General features: G+C 38.8%; 2 protein-coding genes across 6 annotated transcripts in view; one reads left to right on the top strand and one right to left on the bottom strand.

Moving 5' to 3' along the window:
* Positions 1-13,935, top strand: part of rbm33a (RNA binding motif protein 33a) — a 43,858-nt gene extending 29,923 nt beyond the window's left edge. For 3 of the 5 annotated variants that reach the window (XM_026267783.1, XM_026267781.1, XM_026267780.1), the window contains exons 16-19: positions 3,687-3,854; positions 6,745-6,912; positions 7,991-8,079; positions 9,003-13,935. In XM_026267783.1, the coding sequence (XP_026123568.1) occupies positions 3,687-3,854; positions 6,745-6,912; positions 7,991-8,079; positions 9,003-9,051 (474 nt within the window). In that variant the 3' untranslated portion in view covers positions 9,052-13,935. The remainder of the gene's footprint in view (positions 1-3,686; positions 3,855-6,744; positions 6,913-7,990; positions 8,080-9,002) is intronic. The other 2 variants (XM_026267782.1, XM_026267784.1) reach the window with 2 other exon arrangements.
* A 2,196-nt stretch (positions 13,936-16,131) lies between these two features.
* shha (sonic hedgehog signaling molecule a) lies at positions 16,132-25,440 on the bottom strand. Its single transcript, XM_026267785.1, has 3 exons — positions 24,708-25,440; positions 19,556-19,817; positions 16,132-17,843 (listed from the first exon to the last, which is right to left on the bottom strand). The coding sequence occupies exons 1-3, from the start codon at positions 25,005-25,007 to the stop codon at positions 17,149-17,151; spliced, it is 1,257 nt and encodes a 418-aa protein (XP_026123570.1). The 5' UTR covers positions 25,008-25,440; the 3' UTR covers positions 16,132-17,148.
* Between the last annotated feature and the right edge of the window lie 1,147 nt (positions 25,441-26,587).

Raw genomic sequence — 26,587 nt, 5'->3', positions numbered from 1 at the left:
TTATTACTTGCCCTGCCAACATTTTCATTGGCCCTGCTGAAAAAAAGAAATTGCTGCCTTTATCATCATTTTTGATCCATGTTATCTTGGATTCTAATAAATAAGCTTATATGAAACAAATATGTTAGATAACAATTAAAGTTTACAATTTAGAATTTTGATACTAAAACTACTAGCCTGACATATATAAAGTCATTATTAAAGACGTGAACAGTTAGTAAATAAGAACAAATGAACAGTTTAGGAACAATAGCACAACTGAATATATAGAACAAAGATACAAATGAAATGATGCTTTTGTATTTTATGTTTGTAGATGTTCAGGTACATAAACTGAATAATCACATCTAAAATAACATTTCCATATTCTTCACCGTGTTGCACCTTGATTTTTCATAGCCATTTGAAGTTAGTGTAACCACTACATTTTAATCATGAATCGATAAAAAAAATTATACATGTAGCTTGTGCTATGTTTGATTGAAATTAGTCCATATAATTTCAAAATTTGAAGCAAAATCAGAATGATCTGACTTCAGCTTTGTTAAATTATGGTACATAAAACACCTGCATGAAACAGAAACAGCTGATTGAGATGCAGATTCACTCTCTGACAGCAGGTGGCGCTTATATAACAGCAGTTTTAACTTGGTTACTGTTGTAAACAAAGCAGCGCTGTGCATATTAGCACTACTTTAAATGCATTTTACCAAGGCAAGATGCAAAGGAAACACCATGTAAACTTCTGAAAACATTCAGTTCCCCTCAGAAGCACATCTATTTAAATTCAATATTTAGGATTTTCATTCTATATTTTGAAGTGATCTTGCTCTGCCTGCTAAAGTATGTTCTCCTCTTTGCATTCTTTTACTGGCCATTTACAGACTAAATATAATATTAACGTTATATTTCCACATAAATTACATTTTGAAAAAATATTGCGATGCAGTTTGTTTGCAAGCACAGAACAGAGATAACCTGTTCTGGAAAAAAAAAGGTAGGTAATACCTTTACTGCTCTAATAAATAAATTAAATGTGGATTAATCATTGATAAAGCTACAAAGTTACTCGCCAAGATGGGTATTTTGACATACTTTTGTATGTATTTGTCCGTTAGCGCAAGAAAGACGTGGAAAGAAACTGAACTCGGGGCTCGGGCATCAGAGACGCAGATGTCTGTGCTGTACACACAGAACAGCACACGTGTACTGAATATAGTTGTCTTTCACGCCTTGCTGGAATGCTTTTAAGTTGCTTTAATCTTTTCATTAGCAAGGCTTAAAAACAGATACAAATTATAAACTTTTTGTGATGATGCGGCAGTGGCCCTATTGGGCCGGTAACAAATCCGTCAGCTGTCCCGAGTGTCTTTCACGCTGGCCCAGGGCCATCGAGCTGTCCTTATTTTGGAGCCTTGGCAAGATTGTTGGTTTCAGATATATCCTCTCTGGGACCCGGTTTCAAAAAATAGCGTTTTCACACTCCCAAAATGCCAGATCCGCCTGGACGATACGATACAAGATTTTTGTGTATACAGCTAATCCGTGTGGACGGGGCCTGAAACTCAATTCCTAGAGGGCCACAGCTCTGCACAGTTTAGCTCCAACCCTAATCAAACACACCTGATCCAGTTAATCAAGCTCTTCAGATTTGAAGCTGGCTGGAGCTAAACTCTGCAGAGCTGTGGCCCTCCAGGAATTGAGTTTGACTGCTGTATAGTGTTTGTCCACACCAAAAAAAAAACATTGACAACAAAACAAACAGGGAGCAGAATTTCCAATAAGGATGGCTAAGATGTAAATATTAAACCTAAATTTGCATTTAAACAAATTCAATTCTTAAAGCAGTGAGCTGATTGAGTGCACAGTGGCACAGACACGCAAGTGTTTTAGTGCACATCTAAACAGTGTTGGAAAGTTTGTATTTAAATTGTCTTTTTTTAATAGTATATTTGAATAGCATATTTACTAACAAGGAAAGAGACCAAGAGAGACCATTTTTTCACTCAGCACACTGTTCGGATTAAAACTAAACTGTATGATTAAGTAAAATATTAGCGGTTTCATATTTTCTCAAATGGTGTCTCTGTGTAAACCTACTGGCACAGATTTGTTCAACTGTACATTTAAGTTAGCATGTAACAGTCAGATGTAAGTTTAGCACGTGCAGGATTATAATACATGAGCCAATGTGTTAAGTGATATTAACAGATTAACAAAAGTTCATATATATTATTTGTATTTTTTGTGTCATGAATGTTATACTAAATCAACTGACAGCAGGCAAAGCAGAATCCAAGTAAAAGATAATGAGAAAAATGTATTCTGTGACTTGTTTAAAGAACTATACATATTAAATTACAATTAATAAACTGACTTCCCTCAATTAGCCTGTAGGTTTTAATGGATCGAGATGTCAGAAATGAACATTTGACTCATGGGACTGTTAAAAAGAACTTTATAAAAATTTACCATTTTTATATACAAAAATTATTCAAAGTATTCAATGAGAAATATCTTAACATTACACTTTGGTCCCTCGGTGCATCTTACCCCAAAGGTCTAATCTTACTTTTTTAGTTAAAAAAGAAATCTATATATTTTTGCTCACTGTAATGATATGACCTTTGTAAACATCAGGAAGAAGGAGGCAGGAACCGGCGCACAATCAAAACATTTTAATAATTCAAAAATAAATACAAAACAGCACACCAGCCTCTCGCAGACGGCTGGTGCGCACAAAATAAAAAGCAAACATAAATAATGTCCCAGGCCTGGTCCTCTCTCGTCCTTCACGGTCGTCGCTCCAGTTTTATATCCTTCCATCTCCTACGTGGGACTCGATACCAGCGGTGGGGCTCAGGTGTAGCTCATCTCCAATCACTACACCTGGCCTCACTCCTCGTTCCCACGCCTCTCGGCCCCGCCCCACTCGCCACACTCACATATCTAAAAACATTAATGTATCTGTTAATGCAATCCCACATTAACATATAGACACACAATCCGTTTACATTCAACATAACACACTGTCATAGATCAGAGTTTTCCAGTGATCCAGTTTAAACTAGTTAACCTGAGAATTTCTGTGACCAAATACATCTCACAACTGTTGATATTCAGATGACAACATCATTCTTAACTTGGTCATTTGAGCACAGCAGTTCATTCAATGTGCTGAGATTTTGTGCTGTCTGTTGTCAAGTGAATGGGAGACATCTTTCCCAGTTTGTCTTATGAAAAGTGCCCATTTTGTGAGATTTAGTGGTCCTGTGAGCAACTTAAATCTGGCCATTTTCAAGGCCTTCTACACCTAAAGACTGCCAGTGGCCATTCGATAACGCAGAAAAAGGTTTTCCTGAAGATGAGGAAACAGAATGATTGAGAATTTGGAGGAAGAGCCAGAGGCAGTTTATCTCGACAGGTCCACATCCATGGCATTGTGCCCAGAGATGCAGTCATCACTCTTCTCAAAGATGTGTAATGAATTCAGCTGTACCTTATCCTTCAAAAATGATCTGTGTCATCCCGAAATCCGAGCTCTAAGACTGCCGTTTTATTTATTACCTTAAAAAATGGTGGTGCAGTCAGACTTCAGCATGGTGGACTGTAATTTTAGTTATTTGGTGTGCCGCTGGAGATGTTCTTTCTGTGTGGGTTGTAAGATGTGTCTGCTCTGTATTCAGCAGGCAGATGCCGGTCCCAACACTGGTCCCCCACAGCAGCAGCAACAACCAATCGGTCGGCCTGCCCCCCAACAGAGACTTGGTCCCATCAGAAAAGTTACCATGGCAACTGGTGGTGTACAAAATCAACAACAGGCTGGCCATGGCACGGCAAACCAAACGAACCGGGTATGACATTGAATCTGGATTACTCTCGTAAGCCCTTAATTGGACAGGTGCACAATGGGATTTTGCACAGCTGACACTAAGCCCTGATACTAATGGTGCTTTCAAGTCATGTCCACATGAATGTATTTACCACTTTTTTATTTTTTATTTTTTTTTTAAAGCCATGGCTTTCTGAATTGGGAACGTCTGAATTAATGCATTATGGTGGAAGCTAATTGCTGTTAGACTTAAGAAGTTGTAACTGTGAAATGTTTTTATGCATTTTGTGCATAACTGCATTACTGTTGAGGAAAATGTTCAAACTTGCCAGAAAGCAGCACATTTAACTTGTTTGATGAATCTGACCAAAAATTCCCCATCTCCCATCATCCTCTGAGGGGCACCACAAGAGTGAAAAATACACCACCGAATGAAATGTTTGGGGTCAGATTTTTTAAATATTTTTTTTATGATTCATAGAACAAGGACGCATTAAATCATAAGTGGCAAAGTTACAAAAAACTTGCAAAAGCATAATATACATCAAAGAATCCTGAAGCAGCATGTTCACAACATTAATAATAAATGTTTTTGAACACCAAGTCAATATATCAGCATGATTTCTGATAGATCTTGTGACACTGAGAATTTGAGTAATGACAGCAAGGGAATGAATATAATTTTTAAATATATTAAAATGAACCAGTTATTTCAAATGCATTGTAATATTTAACAATATTACTGCTTTGCTGTATTTTCGATCAAATAAATGCATCATTGGTCTAAGAGATGTTCAAAACATCTCACTAACCCCAAATTTTTGAATGATTCTTTACATAAGCATCATTTACACACACATTTAGCTCTTTGTAGTTATGTTAGCGCTCAGAAGTTTCATGTCTTTGGCAGAATTCAGAAAAGTGAATTTGCTTGTGAAATTGGTCATTTTTCATATCAATATAATTTGATTTATTCGTTTATTTTGACCAGAACTGCTGCGGTCCCTGCTGGACTTGTATGGTGTTGTCCAGAATATACACTTCAGTCTTTGTTAGGCTCTTTTTTTTCTCCCTGTCATAAAGAGCTGCTCTAAGTGGTTCTCTCAGCTCTAGTAAAGACGGCAGATTTGGTTTCCTGCTATGGCTCAGCTGTGTCACTGCTTCTCCCAGGGGACTGGTAGCTGTTTTGGAGGAGAGCAGGAGCAGTAATGATATGGAACCGAGTGCCAGGTGTGATGATATTGACAGGCTGAAGCAGGAGAGATGAAGATCCCTTGGCCTTTTCAGCACGCTGCTGTCTCTGTACAGTAGTCCATTCTCAGGGGATAAATACAGTGCTAACACGTGTCAGTCAGTCACAGCAGAGCGCTCACGCCGTCTCAGTCCGGCTGTCTTGCTGCATCTGCCTGAGCTCTCATGTTGAGTCAGATATTCCAAACTCTTTCTGCTGTTTACTGCTATAACCGTGGCCTTGTAAATCACTCACTGACACTGGAACCCAGTGTCATGCTTGGAGCAAAAGTGAATTGTATACTCAGTATTTGTAAGTGGTGAGAGAGCATCTTAGCTCATAGCATTGGGAACCCATAAGGGATTTTTCAGCGTGCCTGCTGCACTTAGCCAGCCTGGCCCTTCTGATGACGCCCTTTCATTTAAAAAGGACTGTATGGAATGAAATGAAATGTCTTTACAAGAAGAAATCTCTTTTCACCAACATAACCTCTTTACACATGTTCTCTTTTGGAAAGTCGTAAAAAAAAATTTCCCTTCTATTTTCAATTCAAGTTTACCCAACTATGACAATTTCCATTTTTGAGAACCCCACAGAAATGTAAAAAGAATCCATTAGAAGGATTTCTGATGAATCATGTGACCCCCAAGATATGATTGACTGACAATTCAGCTTGTTATTGTCTGCAATTAATAACATTTAAAAATATATTCAAATAGAAAGTCGTTTCAAATGATATATCATATTTTTTTTTTGACAATTTTTGATCAAATAAATGCAGTCTTTGTTGAGCGTTAGAGACTTCTTTCTAATTGTAGTGTAAATCTCCAGAATTTCAGTTCAAATGAATTTTAAACTAATATTTTTCATGATGTTCATGTTTAACATTCAAAGTAGCTTAACAAGGAACAGTGCCTAAAAAAAAAAAAAACTTTATTGCCTTCTAAAATGAGAGGCTTATGCTGAAGCGTTATCTGTCTCTGGTTTGTGCCCAGCACAGAGCTTTGCTTTCAAGGCCAAAGAGCTCAGCTTCAGTCTCAACAGACCACAACATTTTCATTCAGCAGGTTTTGTCACATGGCCTCTAGCAGACTCCAGGCGTGACTTAATGATGGCCTTTTTCAGAAGTCTCTTCCCTCTAGCCGCTTCACAGTCTAATCAGTAAAGTGCTGAAGAGATTGGTGGACTGTCTTTCCTACTTCAGACAAAAGCACTCTGTATTGATGTTGCAGCTGGTTTCCTCACCGCAAATACACACATATTCACTATATGAACTAGTATTCTGTAGCTTTGATTGTTTAATAACTGGTAATTCAATCAAGGCTACAGGAAATTACTTACTTTGGTTCAGCTTGCTTTTTGTAACTGTTTGTTCATATGGTTAAACAAACCATTGAAGTCTAACAGTGCCTCTGATGATATAAACATTAGTATGAATTAGAATATGTGTCTGTTTTTAAGAGCAATTACTGACTTGCCATATTTCATATAAACAGCTGTGCAAAAATAGCTAACGAAATATAACAGTGAATTAACGAAGATGCTTAGTTCCACCAACATTATCTTTTTCTTATTTTTCTTATTTTCTTTTTTTTTGTCATCGAGGTTGTTAGCTGGTAGGGTGTACCTGTTCATTGCTCTTTCCATCTTTATTCAATATTCCCCTTCCTGATGTCCCCAGGTGGTAGTTCGGGGTCGGGCGCGAGGCCGTGGTGGGGGGCGTGTGATGATGCAGCAGAGCCCGAGAGCTCAGGATTGTCAGAGAAGCACTGTTTGCATCGAAGGTTTATCCACCACCACAACCACCAAACAGCTCATGAACCTTCTCAACTCCATCGGCCCTGTTGAGGTAACTCTCTTATCAAGACACATTTCCTTCGTTACTTTTTATTACTCCTCAAGCATCAGAAGGGGGGTGTATGTGTGAATTTTATGCATAACTTGCTATTGTGTCATTGCTGCAATACCCTGAGCTTCCAACAACAAATTGATGATGGCGCCACCTGATGGCCAAAGAGCATGAAACAGTGTGTGTGTTTTTTTTTTTTAAGTATATGTGTTTACAGTATACATTACTAAGTGTCAACTTCAAACTGTTTTGAAGACAATATGTTCAGAACAAAAAATAAAATTCATATTTTATATTAAGTTGGTTACACTTTATTTTAAGGTGTCCTTGTTACAGTGTAATTATACATTTAAGTACGGAGTAATATTAATGAACTACATGTTCTTACTATATGGTTAGGATTAGGGTTTGGCTTATGGGTTACTTGCATGTAATTATTTGTAATCTGTTAATATAATAGTAAGAACATGTAATGTGTAACAAGGACACAGAGTCACTTATGCTCAGAGAAACATTCAGGAGCACAGAAACTCTTTTATTAGTAAAACAGCTGAAGTAGTGAAATCATTATGTTACTCAGCTGAGTGGTGCTAATGTATCTGGTTTTGAAGGAATTAAACTCACAGCTTCAGGATTAGTTGAGACATGCTGCACAGGTAATTCTAGATCTAACAACCCATAGATAAAGTATCTAATGGAAATATTTGATTGGTCCAGTTAAAATTTGCTCTGCAGACCTCAGTGACAGCATTACCTTTGACCATTGTTTTTGTGGGAAAATACACAGCTAGGTGGTTCTTCACCTCCATGTTGTGTATTAAAATCATTTAATGCCCTCCTGACTGTAAACTACCCTTCACAAAATAACATGATTTGGAAGAGAACGATTTGCCTCCTGACAGTGATCCCAAGAATAAACTGGGTAGAATATAGAGTAGTCCTCTAAAATAATATTGCAATAGCGCCATCTAGCTGTGTGAAGTCAGGGCTTGAGGTGTAGCAAACAAACACGCAGATGAGCTTCAGATTTAGATAATAAACCCATCTGCTAATACACAACTTGATGGTTATTTTGTAGATGTTTACAATGGTGCCGGAGCAGCGGAAGGCCATTGCAAAGTTTGTGAACCCTCAGCATGCAGCCAGTTTTCAGCACAGCTTTCACAGGTACACTTTTAAATTCATCTTAAACTGGATTGTGCTGTGTGTTTATACACAATGCATGAAAATTAATGAAGTCATTGACATTTTATGGATAATTTGATTTTGGGACTTTTTTTCTCATATTTTTAAGAATGAGGTCTATTAACACCAAGACTAAATATTAATTTGAAATGTCTGTTGCAAATAAGATTTTGAATAGAAACTGTGGATTCCTATGGACTTATGTCTGTTTCACATTATCAAGATCAAATATCAAGGTCTCTTCATATACACTACCAGTTAAAAGTTCTTGAACAGTGGGATTTTTAAGAAATCTCTTCCAAGAGCTCACCAAGCCTGCATTTATGTGAACCAAAGTACAGCAAAACCTGTAAAATGTTGAAATATTTTTACCATCTGAAATAACGGTTTTCTACTTTCTACTAGTGATTTCAAAGCTGAATTTCTAGTATCATTACCCCAGTCACTTGATCCTTCAGAAGTCATTCTAATATTCTGATTTTGCTGCTCAAACATTTCTTATAAACTTGCAGTGCATTCAGGCTATACATTTATTTATTTGTATTTATTTTTTTCACCATTAAGTGTGTTCCCTGGGATTCGAACCCGTTGCCTTTTGAGCTGCTAATGCAATGCTCTACCACTGAGCCACAGGAAAACTCTCACTGTTCAAGAACTGACTGGTAGTGCATGGTGTGGATATCAAGGTGTATTTTCTGTTGGTGCGATTGGCTGAAGCAGATCACAGTCATTGTGCCTAATGGTTTGTGAAGGCAAATGAAATGTCAATCAGCAAGTGTTACTCATCCAAACAAGAACAAGAGCTCTACTGTGACTCCACTGATTGTCATGTTTTGATGGAGATGCCTCAGACTAGCTTGCCTTTAAGTGTCTCATTTCCATCACATGTTCCCTTGATTACATAGGCACATGATAGATTTGTCTCACATCGATGTTTCCATTATCGACGGCTGAGGATCCAGTCAGTTCGACAACAGACAAGACGACGAGAAGCGAGCGAGAAGAGAGCGACTTTTTCTGAAGAGGCTAAAGCTTTGGGTGCTGTCGACGAACTCGTGCCACATGCATGAAAGAATCAAAAACAAAGAGCCAAACACCAGCTGTGTCCTGCTGGAAATGGCACAGCACTGATCTCACATTGTCAAGGACTTTTTGGCATGAAGCTCTTGCTGTCGTTTCTGTACTTTCATTTATATGTGGAGAGATCAGTAATGGCCTGAACCAGCAGCTGAAAAGAGAGAAGAGAAGGTGGTATGAAACCAGGACATGTTGTTGCCAGCTGATAATAGTTGCTCTCAAGATAATCTTTTGAATGTCTGTTTTTGGTCCAATAGGAATTCTTGAGTTACTGTAGAATGACTTGAAGAAAGTGTTAGAGGAATGGTTTGGCCTGATTGAGGAATGTTGCGTATGCTGCAGTAGGTTTTGTCAGCTGTAGAGGGCAGCAGATGTCTTCGGTATGTTGGGGTATAGCTGTGGACATCAGAGCCAAAAGCACTGCTTGCTAGAGACATGTCATCAGAGGCATGTTTATTTGAATAGAGTTTTTTTTTTCTAGTTGCGTATCTTTTAGAAGCCACTGTAATAATGCAGGCGTCTCTTTTTGTGCATTTGTCTACGACTATTCATGATCTTAAGTTTATTCATTGTCCCTCTCTCCGTTCTGATTGCATCGCAGTTGGGTTTTGTTCTAGAGAGCTGGAGTGAACACAACAGCTGGAAAACAATTATTGACAATAAATGGCTTTTATATTTTGATTTTAGGTTTTGGTGCTAGAATTGCATATATTTAGATTCTTTTAATCGTCGTTAGAAATGGCTTCTGAGAAAGTATTAAAGGCAAGCAGAAAGTCCCCTTCTTTGGTAATACTCTTCTTTTAATGTTTAGTTTTCAGCACATGTTGTGTGTGGACGAGGATTGCTGAGTCGTGGCCTGTGTGATGATTCCATAGGATTTTATCGAATGCTTACAAGACGCAGGATGTCCTGTGGTTATTTGTTTGTGAAGATACTGTTTGTAATATGCTTATAACGTTGGCTCAGTTAATAGTTTTGAAGTTTGTCAGATGACTGAATCTGAATTGTGAGTTGTTAGGGATGTGAAGGGACTGGTCAAGATCAGCTTCTCATATCCGTTATATCCATTTTCCTACTTTATTTTTCGCTTTAGATTTTTGTAAGGTTTTTTTTTCTTCTCAGTCTCCTGTGAATATATTACACTCCTAACATTTCATGGCTTCAATCATGAGAATTTCATGCCTCAAATTTTTATTATATCACCCATTATTATTTACAGTAATAATAATAGTAGTTTGTGGTACTGTGCAAGCATAGTGCTTGGTCATATCTAATTGTACAGCTTAACCTAACAGATAACATTACTGCATAACAAAATCAAATTATCTTTTAGCCATTTCAATAGAATAAAATATGTCTATAGATATTAACACATCCAGGTCTGCTATTTCAAAGGATTTGGGAGCAACTGTTATCAGTGGTCACTTTCTTGTATATAATGAAAAAAAACAAAAAAACCTTGTGTATGAAGCTGTCAAGTCGTTGTTTTCTCATCTTGAAATCTTTCTGTGTTTGAAATGGTTTGAAAATACCTACTACTACGTGACTGGTGAAATTTCCTTTCTCGATTTGTTTTTATATATCGATATAAAAAGTATTCCTTGGTCATTTTACAACAGTTTTGTTATTGGAGAACTTATTATTTGAGGATATTTTAAAGATGAAAAATAAAAGATGGTCACATATATACCATGTAAATACGGTTATGTGAAGCCAGCTGTCTTGATCACCATTAACTGTTGTCTGATGTTGTTTTGTGTTTGAAGATTCCCTCTTGCGTATTATTCTGAACACCACATTTCCTCCCTCCTTCTGAATGTTTCTCTGTTGCCAGCCGTACAAAGTGATTTTGTTTCGATTAAGGTGCCACAGTTTCTCTCGAGTCAGGTGAATTGAAACATCTGAGATGTTTTGTGTGTTCTGGTTTCGAATGCTCACTGTGTCCAAGACTTTGGGCCGTCATGTCTATGAAGTTAATTTGTAAAGCTGCTACCCTTCAGCAGCCTCTTGTTTTAAGATGCTCTTGTAATTTGCTGATATGCCATCTTCTATTATAATATAATAGTTGGTTCTGGTTGATTACAGTACCTTATTTGTCTTTATGTTTGTGTTAATAATTTGCTCCATGAGTTTCTAGGAATTACAAAGATACATATAATGGGTAAGATAATGAATAATGTTATAAAGTGCATATGGATCCACTTAAAAATGATATGCTTTTTTTTTTTTTTTTTTTTTACTTTAACTTTTCTAGACATACTCTGTTTAAAATTGGTATAGGGCACAGATTTTTTTTTTTTTTTTTTTTTTTTCAGTTGCACACATTTATTTATTTATTGGTTTTGAATGTATTTGTCAAAAGAGTTAATCCTATGGATTTCAAATGTTTTATCTAGTCTGAGAGACTTTTAAAAATAAATATCTCTAGGTATAAATCTTCTAAGACACATAATATTTATAAAGAGTCTTTTAAGAGAGAGAACTCTGATTCATATTGAATCTTTTAGTAACTTCTTTGTAAGTGTAGATAAACTTTGGGGAAACAGTCCCTTTCTGATCTGTAATCACACATGTGACAAATTTAAATTTTCAGAGATTGTCTGTTTTTGGCAGATTTTTTTTACAAGCTGTGTAGTCCAAAATAATGGAAGCGGTATTATGTGATCAAATCAAGAGTAGGCTAAATGTTTCCTTTTTTTTTGGGTCTTGTTTTGTTTCTTTATTTCTGTCAACACTCCCAGTCTTTTATTTGATTTTTTTTTACCGCAGATCCTGCTGCAGTAGAGCAACTGGCCTCTTTATAAAAACACCAGTATTGCCTATTGCTTCAGAATTAAATTATAATTATTTCTCATAATGGTAGATGTGCCCCCCCCCCCCCTATAATTACATTTGAGACTCAAAAAAATTCTGGTGCTGGTTTTGTTTAATCATTTTGCCTGTTTTACTCACTTTTTGAAGCGTCAAACACGATGCACTGCTTCCCGTTGGCAGCAGTATGATTATTTGTAACTTGTAATTAAACCGTTTTTTCTCTTTTTCAGGACCGAGCTTCCAGGAGCACAGAAAGGAGGGTTTTTCATAAAACAAATGCTCTGCACCCGTATTCATTCTAAAATGGCATTGGTTTTCAAAAGGACTATTTAGAAATGTACAGATTGTGTGGTAATGGATAGCGCAGTGGATAGCGAATTGGACTTCTAATTTAAAGGTTGTGGGTTCCTTACTTATGGGGTGGTGTTGGCGCAGTGGATAAGACATGCCTTTGGTGTGAGAGACCCGGGTTCGAATCCACTGTGAGACACCAATGTGTCCCTGAGCAAGACACTTAACCCCTAGTTGCTCCAGAGGCGTGCGACCTCTGACATGTATAGCAATTGTAAGTCGCTTTGGATAAAAGCATCAGCTAAATGAATAAATGTAAATGTTTGGTGTTGTAGTAGCAGATTGCTTGAAGTAATAGTGGGTGAAGCAGTTTTATACATCAGTTTTGGAGTCATTCTGTGGTGTGATCATAGCATATATATGTTAAATCACCTATGAGTGACCTGATGAGAATAGTCATATGTGCTCACACTAGCAAACAACCATTGCTGCTATCACTAATAACTAGGACAGGACTGTGCTTTAAATATATATTGTGAAGTCTACAGAATATGTAGGATTGATTCAGTCTGGATCAGCGCTCTGTTGATCTGGTACAGAATCAGGTTCATGGCTTCTTAGCAAAGCTTAGCTGCTTAGTTTTTGTTGAACTAAGATGTTAGATTTGTGCCTGTGTCTTAGATTGGTGTAACGATTGACGTTCCTCATACATTCCCAGTTCTCCTGAGTAGCCCAGTGCTGTGTTGAGCTGCTCGGAAACTTCTGAATAGCTTGAACTTTTTAAGTAAAATGACTTTGATATAATAAAAATAATTGTATTGATTTTTCGAGTGACACTCCACACTCTGTGCTTTTGAAAACCACTGCATAAGCAAATCGGACGAAAACTGAAATATCGAACTGATGTGAAAAACCCTCCTTTTGGTTTCAGTTCTAAATAATGTTGTGTCTGTCTACAGTAGAGCTGCCTCCAGACGATGCTAACTTGTCTTCATTTCTCAACAGGTGCTCTTCAGTTTAACTGGTGCCAGATATCCCTTCTTTCGTGTTTTTTCTCTCTCTTTCTGTATCGTTCTCCCTCTCTCTCTCTCTCTCTCTCTCTCTCTCTCTCTCTCTCTTTCACTCACTCTTTTGGGGGCTGGATGGGAAAGCGGTTGTTGATCTCAATGTGGTGTTTGTGTGAACATAATCCTTCTGTATTAAAGCAGGGGGACCTTGCTTCTGGATTTCCTTACTGTATTAGCCCACGTCCGTGGAAGTTTTGCGTCTCTGGGACCACACCCTTCTGAGTTCCAAAGTTCAAAAACTTGCACAAAGCCCAAGAATGATCTGTACACTCTTGCCAGCTTAGACACACTTGTTGTGTTGCTGAACGAAAAGAACACATTACTTGGAAATCATTATTGTTTGGGGGAAGTGATTTATGCTGTGTTGATCGCCGTTTTGTTGTCCCTCGATCTTGTATTAATGAAACCGTTTTGAAGTGTCTGAAATGTGTACACCAGACTGTCCTACATGTTGAATTAGCAAGAATATAAATGGTGTTTGTTTAGTAAGCTTTCACGGAGCTTGTCAAATTTAAACCGATCAAATGCCTTGACTGTACTTGTTATGAATAATAACTTGAAATAAATCCTTTTCCTGGATTTGATCTTCTCTATTGCCCGTGTTGTTTTTATGGACTCATAAATGAATGACTTTTGACACTCACCTTGCATCTGCTCTCTGAGAGATGTTTGTTATCAATTGTGAGACGCTCATTTATTAACTTTTGTCAACATTCCTTCAAATGTTTATGTTAGTGATTTTTAATAATGTTGTTAACAGATACACATTTTGATCTGGATGCATTAGTAAATGTTAAGACGAATAAATGCTGAAGTTTTATTAATTGTTAATTCATGTGATCGAATGAAACCTTATTGTAAACTGTGTCCTAAACTATCTTTACGCCACACCACACCAAACTGGTCTCGCCTGTAGTCTCAGTGTTTTCTTTTAAAATGCAAGTTTAATGGAACTTGTAGATTTGGTGAAGTGGTTGTCTTTTGGCTAAATATTTCTGCAATCAATGTGAATGATTGGAATTTAATGATAGGCAAGCTGTATTTCCTTCTTTTCCTTCTCTTTTTGTTTGCAAATGCCAGCGAGCGTTTGTTGAAACGGTTGCTCTCTCTCTGCAGACACAAGGCCCCTCTGAAGGATTAGTTGGTTTTATTTACCTGCTCCGAGGAATGCTTTCGCCCGGTTGCTTTTGTGTCTGTGTAAATGCTCAAGGTCAGGGCCGAGAGTGAGCCTCACCAACAGCTCTAAAAAGCAGCAAAACCTGCAGCACAATGAAGTCTTCTCAAGAAATGGTAGTGGAATTTCTATTCGTGTTGCAACAGAGTTCAAAAGCTCAAACTTCCATTCACTCACTAGTTAACACCCCTCAAAGTGTCCGTGCACACACATGCACACATTCATCATAAAAGACAAAAAATGGATATGGTTGTATATGTTGTTAGCGCAACACAAAGACGGTGAAGACACTAACCTAGCCCATCTTTTATATTTATTGATCCTTCATGCTGATGTTTTTGGCATTTGCACGTCAGTCAGGCAAGAACATTCCCTTCAGACTTTAGTACTGTTCTCAAAAGCCATTTTATCCACTGAGCTCACATTGATAATATTATTCGGCAGACTTCACATGAATGATATCGAGGTCTGGGAGGTGCTTGTGAAAGTTTTTAAATGTTTTGAATCGGTGATTGTGACATTTGGCTCTCAGCTTGTCAAAACAGCACCGATTCACTCTACTATAAATGTGAACAGCTTTTGTCATTTCAAAGGTGAAAGCTTATAATTGCTTATTTATTCATTTCACACAGATTGGGAATGTCTGATGTCTGGACCTGTGAATGGGTTCGGGGCTCTCATTTGCTTGCATGCATGCAGAAGCCACATTATAAAGTTAAAATTAACCAAAGGAAACCTTAGTGTTTGGGTTTACTGAACCGTAAGTGATAAAAGACATCGTGCATCATGTAGCCTGTTAGATGTGAAGTGGAGCGCTTTCTCTCTTTCTCTCTTCTCTGTAGGGAATCTTCACTAGAAAATCCCAATTACACGAAGACTGGAGAACTGTGTTCATACGTTTATTCGCAGCCATGGGGTGGTGGGGACTTTGTTCTATGTCATCCAGGTGAATTTCTTCAAAAAATGTGTATTTGATTGCGTCACATGATGTTTTTGACGGGAATTTTCGTCTAAAGCACGCAAACAATGGCCTTTTTAACCTGCGTGAGAGGTTTTCAGATGTTATTTGCGAAGGACTGTCCTCTTCATATTTAACATGGGACCACAACTTTTCGCAAGCATACAAAATCCAGATCAAAGAGTTTTTCGCGTCTTACCGACAGCCGTTTTCAACGATCGCGAGCAGGTTTGTTTCAATGAACTTCTTGTTTCTCCCACTCGAGTATTATGCAAGTTGAATAGCCCGATTTATGTGTGTGGGAAATGGAAACATTATTGGTCGACTGTCAGATAGCGTTTTTATTGTAACAATAAAACACAAATTGTAGGCCTATTTAATTCTATGCATTTAAACAACCTGTAGGCTATATCGTTTTTCTTGTGCCATGTGTTGAACATGACAGCAGTGAACATTACCAGCCCAGTACATATTTGAAGAGCAGCTCTTGAAAGCCGACTATTTAAACAACAGCAATGACATATAATGAAATATTTATGGGCGTTAATAATAATAATAATAATATCAATAATAATGATTATTGAAATGATAGGTGAAGATGTTTAATGTCTGCATTTTCAGAGGATATTCATGAAACAAAACAAAACAGTTTGGATATTTTCTTTATCTCATTCATTTATAATAAACATATAAATAATAAATTCTATACATTTCCTGACACCTTGCCTTGATGAAAGGTAGGTTAACTGGTATGGCCACTCAATCATATGCTATCCAAACTGTGCATCAGCTGCATTTTATTTCTATAAAACTATTTACCTATTACAAAATATGAAAAGAAAAATACATTTTAGTAAATGTACAGTAGTTGTTCATTAATTTGTTTAACGAAACCCTTTGTTCTTTACTGTGGGACTATTATCGTTACTGAATTGTCAGAATGTGCATTTCGTATTTTCTTCAAGAAATACAAGAAACAATGAAAGCAGAGAAGAGTGAACCAGGACGTATATGTCTGTCCCACTCTGACAACCAAAGCAATGACAAAATGATAGAGAATTCTAAAAGAGAAAACAGCACAAGACTGCAAAGACTCTGCACCTATTTTAAATTAAAATATATTCTCGTATCTTACACTATTTCAAATAACGAAAAGTGATTAGGTAACGATCGGTCAAAATCCTAATGTACAATTCTGTGTATAAAAATATAATTTCTGGAGCCCCACGGCGTTTGCTTACCCCTAAAATATAACAGTCATTTGCACATATGCACAGAATGTTACAACCTGTCATGAAAGTTTCTTTCTCTTTTCTTACTTTTCTTGCATTTTTTTTTTTCCTGTTTACATGAGATATACAAAAATAGATTCTGCACCGCTGGATGAGCTCACACTGCATTCGAATCCGTCTGTGTGCCTCCAGCCTGAGTTCACGCGAGAATAAATTATGCAAAGAAAACTTTTAAGGCTCCATTTATTCTTTGAAAATGACATTTCTTTTAAAGTCATTGTAATAAATATCCCAACTCCTCTCGGGGCCTTTGTCTCTCTCTCTCTCTTTCTCTCTCTCTTTCTGTATATCTCTCACTCTCTCTCTCTTCCTTGTACTAATATTGTCTTGTATCCTACATTAGTGTGATTTCTCTTGCTTTATTTCCACACGAGGGTTTCAGCTTGAGTTTACTGACATCCCCAAAGGATGAAGCACGTGGCTGTCCAAAAGCCACGTCCCCATGTGATACAGGAGCTTGGAGTACCAGTGGACTCCCTCCTGTTGTAAAGTCGCATTGGACTGACTGATGAAGTTTTGGGGGAACAGGGCCGATGACACGCTATGATGGAGCCTGACGGGCGCGAAGGCCAAATGCGCGAGACTGTGGTCCTCTATTACGGCGTAACAGGACGCCAGTATTCTGTCGACCACAATGGTTCCATGCGCAGTCACTGGTGCGAACGAGCCCTGGTGCTCCTCGGTGTATATCCGCTCCACGATGACAGATTTAAGGTGACCGCTATCATCAACAACCATCACCTTTTGTCCGGCTCTGACACTGCTGGCAAACGCGGCGGTCATGGAGTGCAGATCATCCGTTGAGTTGTCGAGGACAAAAAGGAGGTGAGCAGCGGTGAGGGTGATCTTTTCAACGGGTTCTTTCGTTTCTATCACGTAAAACACGCGTCGCGTCGCGGAGTCTCGGTCTGTGAACATGATGAAGTCGCTGTACACGAGCTTCCCTTCGCCGTCCGCCGCCAGCACCTTGTCCCCTGGCTTCAGGTCCTTCACGGCCTTCTGTCCTCCGTCACTGAGCGAGACCAGAGCCGAACCGGGGAAGCAGCCTCCAGATTTCGCCGCAACCGAATTTTCTGTCGAGATATTAAATAGCAATATTTATTATGCTGCATATCGAGAAGTAACATAATAAGTGGCATACATTTTCACTCTTAAAAATAAAGGTTTCTTCAGAGCGATGCCATGGAAGAACCATTTTTGGTTCCACAAAGAACCATTCAGTCAAAGGTTCATTAAAGAACCATCTCTTGTAGTTATAATCTGAAGAACCTTCTTTCGCCACAAAGAATCTTTGGTGAAACAGAAAGGTCCTTCAGATGTTAAAAAAGGTTCTTCTGGCATCGTGATGCACCTTTATTTTTTTTATTTAGGGTTGGGTTGATATTGGTGAGGTTGGCCAGTCAAAAAAGCTCAAGAAACATGCGCGTGAGGCAGCTAAATCTGCCCCAAAGTCGCCTCACGTAAGAAAAAGTCTGAATAAACAAAAGAAAACGTGGCAACGGGAATTAGGCTGTAAATCGAAAGCTTTCCCAAAAAAACAATGTCCTTGTGTGAGATGGAGGAAAGAGTCTGGACTGCTCTAATTAAAAACCAATAAAGGCCGCACATTGTCATTCTAATGCAGCTTGTGTACAGAGCACTCTTGGAAAAGGACACTTCTGCCTTTCCTTGCGCCTCTTTCATATTTGCTCAGGTGCAGAAACTTCTATGTGACAATTCACACTTATAGAATGAGAAAACCCCAAGCAGGCTCAAACAGTATTTACTCAGCCCAGACACTTCTCCAAGGCTCTAATGGTGTAGAATTGAATGTTAATTAGAAATGCTAGCGGTAGTCAATCAATGCCCTCTTCTTCTTTCCTTTCATTTTTTAAACCACCCTGCTCTCCGTTGTCAAGCTTAATGACAATAATTCGGGTCTTGTGGGATCTCTTCACATTCCGATCTCTCGGCTCGGTAAACAGAGCTATAGAATGGACTTTTCGTCTAATCCTCTCATAAGATTCTAGGGCATGAAATAAGATGGTGACAACTGAGAAACAGATTTGCGCGAGCTAGTTCGACCCGGCTCTGTTCAAAGCCTCTAATGTATTTGTAAATGTGTTTAGAATTTAAATGATAAGATTTGGTCAACGCTTGTGAGGCTTTGCCAATATGTTCCAGAGAAATTACTTTCGATCAATGTTAAACTAAATAAAATCCTGACAAGAACTGCGTCGTAATTGCGCAAGTTATTCCTTCGTCGAATTTTTACAAGCGCGCGTGTAAAAAATACTATCCTCAGTTTTTTGTCATAGATCTGTAGTAAAATGTTTGTACAGTGTGTGTTCTGTTGCAGTGAGTGAGCTTGTGATGACTTGATAAGCGCTTCCTTCAAAGAAACAGAGTGGGGCGATGTAAGATCACTTCATACACTGGCTGGCAAGTCTTTCTGTGTTCAACACAACATATCTGTCCTATAGGAATTTCATAAGGTTTAAAGGCAGATTAAAAACAATTTGTAGGCTTTGATTGCTTATCACTTGATCATTACTTATAAATCCTAAAATATACAGTAGATTTATTAATTAGAATGTATTATTTGTTAGAAATAATAATTCCTTTGCTCTGTTATTTTTATGACACTAATACACTACACTTCTAGTAACAACTTTTTTTTTTTTTTTACTGTATCAGTATTTAAAATGAGTGTTAACTCAGCTTTTTTTCACATGAAATCGAGTGTGAAACATTGTGCTCATCACTTCTTTATTTTGCCGTTCCAGTCAAGCTGCCATGGTCTTACCTGCTTTAACGGAGCAATGGATGTGGGCTTTGGATTCATAATAGACCCAGTCAAATCCAGCTTCCACAGCTAACCGAGAGAGAGTCCCGTATTTGCTCTTGTCTCGATCAGAGGTGGTGATATCAACAGCTCTTCCCTCGTAGTGGAGTGATTCTTCAAAATGGTGTCCGTCCTCATCCCAGCCCTCTGTCACACGCAGCTTAACCCCTGGCCACTGGTTCATTACAGAGATGGCCAGTGAGTTCAGCTTGTCTTTGCATCTCTAATAGAATAGAGAGAGAACAGGAAGAGAGGTAATTAACTCAGTTTTAATACATTTCTATTCATTCATCCATGATGCCATAAGCACATTTTTTACAAATTTATAAATAATGTTCTGAATCCCCCAAAAATAACAGCATATCTTACATAAAAGCTGTTTGCACCCTCTTAATAGACCCACAGGACTAATTTATTTAAAGCCATAAACTGGTTCAGTAGTATCTTATCATTTTCTCTAAACTTCTCAAGGATCACAGCTGGCCAGACATCATTTGTTGACAATAATTCTGTAATTTCCCAATAGGTATGTCTAGACAAATAAGCAGACTGTATGAGAAACCCTTGTTTACACCGGAAATAATTCAGCCTTGCATGCAAGGATGGTCTGCCCAAAGAGCTTAATGAAAAATTGATAAGATATTGCATTCGCTTCACTGATCTAAAACATATAGATCCAACCATGGAGAGGTGTGACTGCATCTTGGCCTCTTCTCTTTCAAAGGCCTAAATACATGCAATGGTAACTTGATATGAGATAACAATACTAAAAAAGGGATGTCTGAGTTATAGTGGTTTTGTACAATAACCTTAAGGTTTAGAGCAGTGGCTTTGGCAGACGGTGCAGGTAGCTGTGGAATATTAGGCCATGTTTGGGTGGTGCACCCACTATAACCTTTCCCGGGACCTTGTGTGGAGATGCCTGGCCTTCTCCAGGACAACTCTTCCCAACACTTAACCAATATGTCAAATAAAACACCACAAAAGACTCTTTCACTGCGTCCCAAAGGAGAAGCAACTACTCATTATTCTTGCAGCACAGGTTTGCTCAAGGGACGTGATGTGATTGCTTAACCGCCGGTCTTTCAGAGGTTATATAAAATCTATTCAAAATATGCTTGCAAATTGTGACACTAAGCCAAATTAATACCTGCAATAATTCACACACATATCCTCCTAGCTTTGACTTGCTTGCTCTCTCCCTCTTTCTCTCCCCCCTCATAAGTGCACACACACACACCATTCTTAGTCTAACATACACCAGACTACTGTCACCTCACTTTCTACTTATTTGCTTGACCCTCTAATTTTCATGTGTGCAGTGAAAACCACATGCAACTTATTACACCAGATTAGATTCCATCATAAAAAAAATAAAAAATGAATAAGTCAATTATATATATAAAAAAAACTGTTTCAATACTTGGATCTGTCAAAGCACCAAAAACTTATTGCACTTCACAGATGCATGCATCCTCTTATATGTGGCTACATGCATTAATTTCATATTGAGATACTGATTATTTGTGGAATATCTGTGGTCTGAATTGAAAATGACAGAATGGTACTTTTCCCTAATTGAAATAAAACGGATTTAGTGATTATACTTGGAGTCTGCTGCCTTTTTAGATCTACTTGTGGCACTTGAATCAGAGAGGAAATACAAACGAGGCACCGAAAGACACAACCTAGCACATTCTGAGCAAAACTGCTGGGGATTCAAGAGCCGTGAAGCCTAAACTCTTTATTAATTCATTGGGTCGTGTGCCGCAAATCAAGCCACATTCTGTTCAGCCACCATGAAGCGCAGCGGGAACCCCTGTGCCGCCGCTTTGTGCTCCACACGAGGTTTGTTCAACAAGCCGCCTAGTCACAGTCAGCTACTAATCTCCTCCCGAAATCAACTGTTTTAGAGGAAACACTTATCAGCTACCTGTCAGAGCAAACAGCCTCCTGGATGCTCTCGCAGTTGCGCCTAATTTCGCGAGCAGCACCGTTAAGCCCAATTGATTACACAGCGTGTTCAACCAACAAACCATCTCTTCCACTCGGGCGCGCTTCTCCAAAACATTTGTTAACATGACACCTCGTTAACTCCCCTTGAAAGACTGAGACGTTCATTTGAAGTTACAAGATTGCATGGGTAGTTTTCCTATTTTAACGGCAGCGTGTGTGCCCGCGGGTCATCGCACACTTATAATCACATTCACCTTAAGTAGAGTTTGATATAGCCTACATCTGAGAAAACCACACCAGAAAGGGGTTTCATCTTTTTTTTTTAAGAGCCAGAAAAAGGGGAAACTTTATAATGCACCTGCGCAGCGCGTGTAAATCCACTTTGGTTGACATTTGGAATGTTTAAGCAAACCTCGTCCATGCGATAACCAGTCATGACTTAGACTTTGAACCGAATAGTTATTCAGCAAAGACACGTCCGATATGGACTAACAAATATATTATATTCAGACTAATAGCTTTATAAATTAGACGGAAGCAATCCTGAATATGCATAGTAAATGCATCGAAAATATAGCCTATATTTTTCTTCTATAGTCTTCTAAGCAGCAATGTAATTTTTCCTTTGCATTGCAAAGGGTCAGAAGTTCAAATGATCCCTGCTAATGCGACGAGAGTGGAAAGCCATTTTGAGGACAGACAGCCTATTCCCGATTCTGACTGACTTTTTTCCCCCCAGAGCTTTGCTTTCAAAATAAAATAAAAAGGCCTTAAAAAAGGGGGAAAAGAATGACAGAAAAAAAGATAACAGATGGAGTGTGAGACGGCATAAATAGCCTACCCGGACCAAAAAAAAAAAAAAAAAAAAACTTTAGCCTATATAATTTTTGAGTAGGCCTACCACACAACATTAAACACAGCATTAAACAGAAAATAAATAGATCTAAGTCTTACTAGTAAAATAATGCACTCTTCTCCGCATCTAAGTGATTTTTACATATAGACACCTATTTACCAAAATAATAGCACATAGTCTACCCTACTGCAATTAAAGTAATGTTGCACTAGTCTACTCCTGGAGTGTACCACATAAAATGTATTTCAGGCTTTGTGCCGCTTGCTGTTGCTTATATAGTCTATCGCTCAGTTGTACAATAAATAAGCTATAGATTATACAGCATTGCCAGCAGATGAGCAAACTCCCGAATAATATCGAAAAAAGAGAGCTGGGGACACTCCGGCCATTGTGTCTGATTCTGATCTGTCACTAAGTGGTACCGCCCTGGCCCATTAATAAGCAGGAACAAATTGAAGAGCATCCTTCGAGAAATGTCAATATTTTCATGCCCTGATAAGCAGCATCTGAGAGCGGGTGGGCTGCGGTCTGACTAAGCGATCCCCTGAACATGTAGCCTATGCTTAAATTCGTTCTATATTTAGCTGTCGTAAGACTGACATGTTCTGACCACCACAGTCCCCTCGGATCAGGTGCTGCACCTATCTAGAAGGATCTCCACGTTTTATAAAACAGATAACGCGCGCCCGATGTAGTCGGATGAAAATGTAGGGGAGACCGGGGATGGTTGTAACACTTTTTTCTTCAACGCCTAAAATTACCTTTTTCTTTTGGCTACAAGTCTAAAACTTCTAGGCAAAGTACCCACATGTTTATACTACAAATGGCAACAATTTAAATGTATTCAACTATATCACAGACTTTGTGAGATGATGACAAATACAAGGTGGTCCTTTGTTACAACCTACCCCACTACTGGGGTAGGTTGTAACACATACTGGGGTAAGTTGTAACAGGTAGACAAAATATACAAAAACTAAGGGTACTCCAAGTGATTTGACACAAAAACAGTTTTATTTTAAATGAATGACTGCAACAATAAATATGTGTGAATATGGGGAGTGTATGAGCATATTGTGTGTTTTTGTGCATGTGTGCCTTTGTGTGTGTGCATGTCTGTACGTGCACATTCATATGTGTGTGTGTGTGTGTGTGTGTGTGTGTGTGTGTGTTCTTGTTTTTGTCTCATATCAGGACACAACTCTGTATAATGACATGGGTATGACACAGGTATTACAAGGAGAGGGTGACTTATGAGGACATAACCCATGTCCCCATTTTTCAAAACACTTATAAATCACACAGAAAGAGTTTTTTTTTTTGAGAAAGTAAAAATGCACAAAGTTTCCTGAGAGGGTTAGGGTTAGGTGTAGGGTTGGTGAAGGGACATAGAATATACAGTTTCTACAGAATAAAAACCAATACACCTATGGGATGAACACACTTTTCACAAAATGTGTGTGTGTCTGTTTGTGTGTGTGTGTGAGCAAATTAACAGACGTATGTTTATCCCCACTCCAGAGAATGAACAAATGAAATGCATTCTTTACCAGTCACAAGTTCTAGTAATTCTGTAGAATTGTTAAAATCACAAAAATGTTCTTGGTTGTATGTAAGGGCCATCCCCTTACATACAACCAAGAACATTTTTGTGATTTGTAACACTTTCAAAACATGTGTTACAACCTACCCCGCCACTGTCACCCACTGTTTAGCAAGCTGTATTAGCATGGTGCTTTGAAATTGGCAGAAGGTTGATACACCATTCTTTACTAGAGAAACTACAGTTTGACCTGATATAACTCATACAACATTATCTACAACGGTAGAAGTACTAAACAAAATATTATCTTGTTAATTTTTTTTACTTTCTGACCTCAGAATTAGATTTTCTGCTGTAGCTTCAGGAGAGATAGCAACACAGACTGGAAAACCTCCATGTGGGATTGTAAAGGAAGCCTGATGAAACTGAAATTGTCAAATGACTCCTATCTTGCCCCTGATTCATGGAATTGGTAGTGTTACAACTCTCCCCGTGTTACAACCATCCCCGGTCTCCCCTACAGGCTACATAGAAAACAGAGAAGCGCATAAATATTTCACGCAACCTTCCACAATGAGGGTGAGCAAGGAGGCAACCAGCCGGTGGTCTCCTGATGGCATTTCTCTCGCACAGCTTCATTAGAGAGATCCATGCATGCCGTCAGACTAATTCACAGTCCCTGCACGAACTGTAGCTACTTTCCGAAGCTCTGCCTCTCATACAAGCACCGGTGCGATTTCTGAAGCGAAGGAAATTACCTGTGTCATGAGTCTGTCCGCGCCAGTGTTCTCCTCATCCTTAAAGATAATATCGGGATTGTAATTTGGAGTAAGTTCTTTAAATCTCTCCGAATTGCGCGTGATCTTGCCCTCGTATCTGCCGCTGGCCCCTAAGGTCTTCTCCGCGACATTAGGTATGAACTGCTTGTAGGCGAGAGGTGTCAGCTTCTTCGGATGTCTTCTTCTGCCGTAGCCTCTGCCAGGACCGCAGGCCAGTCCGGACACCACCAAGGACAGGCTGAGAAGAGACACCAGCAGCACTCTCGTCTTAAACCGCATTTTGCCGCACGGTGAATCTCGCTGCGGTGTTCTCGAGCGCCCTGCGCGGTCTGTCTAGCAGGATTTCTCGTTCTCGCTGCGCGGATCTCCGGCGATGTCCTTGCCGTCTCCTCAGCTCACGCGTGTCCCTCGGCGCCGAGCCCTACCGTGACAGGTGCGGAAATGTGCGTCTGATAACGCATCGGAGGGTTGCGGCGTGGATGGGGAAGGTATGACTGACCTCGAAATCACAACGGTACTTGAAGCCACAGCCACTTATGCGAGAAGCCTCTTTACTCCTATGTATTATAGCTTCGATCTGAGGTAGGGAGGGACCTGATTGGCTCAACGGGACGAACCCTTCTGATGTTATCCCACAAAACAGACGCGCAAAAACCTTTCAAGAAGGTGGGTTTCAGGGGAGGGACACGGTGAGATGTGAACGCATCAGTTTCCCCCCGCTGCTGTCTGTGAGGCTGCGACATGCATGTGTGCTCAGCCCCATCTGTATGTGACCTGCTAATGGACCAAGTCATTTCGGCTGTATTTATGATTCTGCTTGAGGTGCATGCAAGGGTGAATAAATTGCGCGACTTTTCGTTAAAAGTTTCGTTTATCACAGTCAGTGGAGTCTGTGCTTGTGCACATGAATCCAAATAAATTCTAAAATATCCACAAACAAGGCGATTCCAAACACAATCCAAAACATGACCAAAACACAGATGTTTTCATTTGATTCAAACTTTTCTTTTTCCTTTTCTTTTTATCTCTTTAATCACATACGTATCAGGTTAATCACTTGTGTTCCCATCAATGTCTCAACCTGAAAAAAAAATCCAGATATAGTAGTTTGATTTATAATATGCATATGTATTATACTTGTGCACTGTCCCCTGTATCAGCATCATTTTGCCAAGGTTTTAAATTTAAAGGGTCAATTTCTAAACAATATACAGGATTTCACTTTCATTTAAATATGTCCAAATGTCTATTTACAAACTGAAAACCCAGGAATGTTTTGATTCATTTAGAATAAAATTAAATATTGTTCCTCTCTATCAGCTGCAATTCCACTGGCATAGAGATTGAGAGAGCAGGAGACAGATATTAAGTTGGCTCTTTTGCCCAAAACAGCTTATTTGTGATATTGGAAAGGGCTCTTCCTGTGCACACAAATGCTAAGCTGTCTGTTTGGGAGAAAGATCAGCCTGCAAAAACCCTGTCACCCCTTAAAGTCCACTTCAGTGACAGATTAAGCCATGGTAACCACTGTGTTCCCTGGCCCATAGCAGCGGGTAAGGTATGTGTTTCATTGTCTTATTTTCTCTTGTTTTCACACATTTTCCAGACTGCTCTATCAAAGATGGTGGCTGCTTGTCTTGAGAAATACATTAAGAAGAGCAGGGCCCCTGCTGAAGGTTTTGTTCAATTGAGCATGACACAGGTGATTTGTCGTTCAATTGGTTTGGAGTGTGCAATTTTCTGACAGCAGAATTTTCACAGATGCCATTAAATATTGCCAATTCATGAGTAAATTATTATGTTTAACATGCATCACAAAGGAAAAAAGGTGTTTCTCTTTCCCCCCAAAAAGTCATAAT

This window comes from Carassius auratus, chromosome 7 (assembly GCF_003368295.1).
Source record: "Carassius auratus strain Wakin chromosome 7, ASM336829v1, whole genome shotgun sequence".
Lineage (NCBI taxonomy): Eukaryota > Metazoa > Chordata > Actinopteri > Cypriniformes > Cyprinidae > Carassius > Carassius auratus.
Note: the sequence above shows the minus strand (reverse complement) of the source record. Positions and strands in the feature narration are given on the sequence as shown.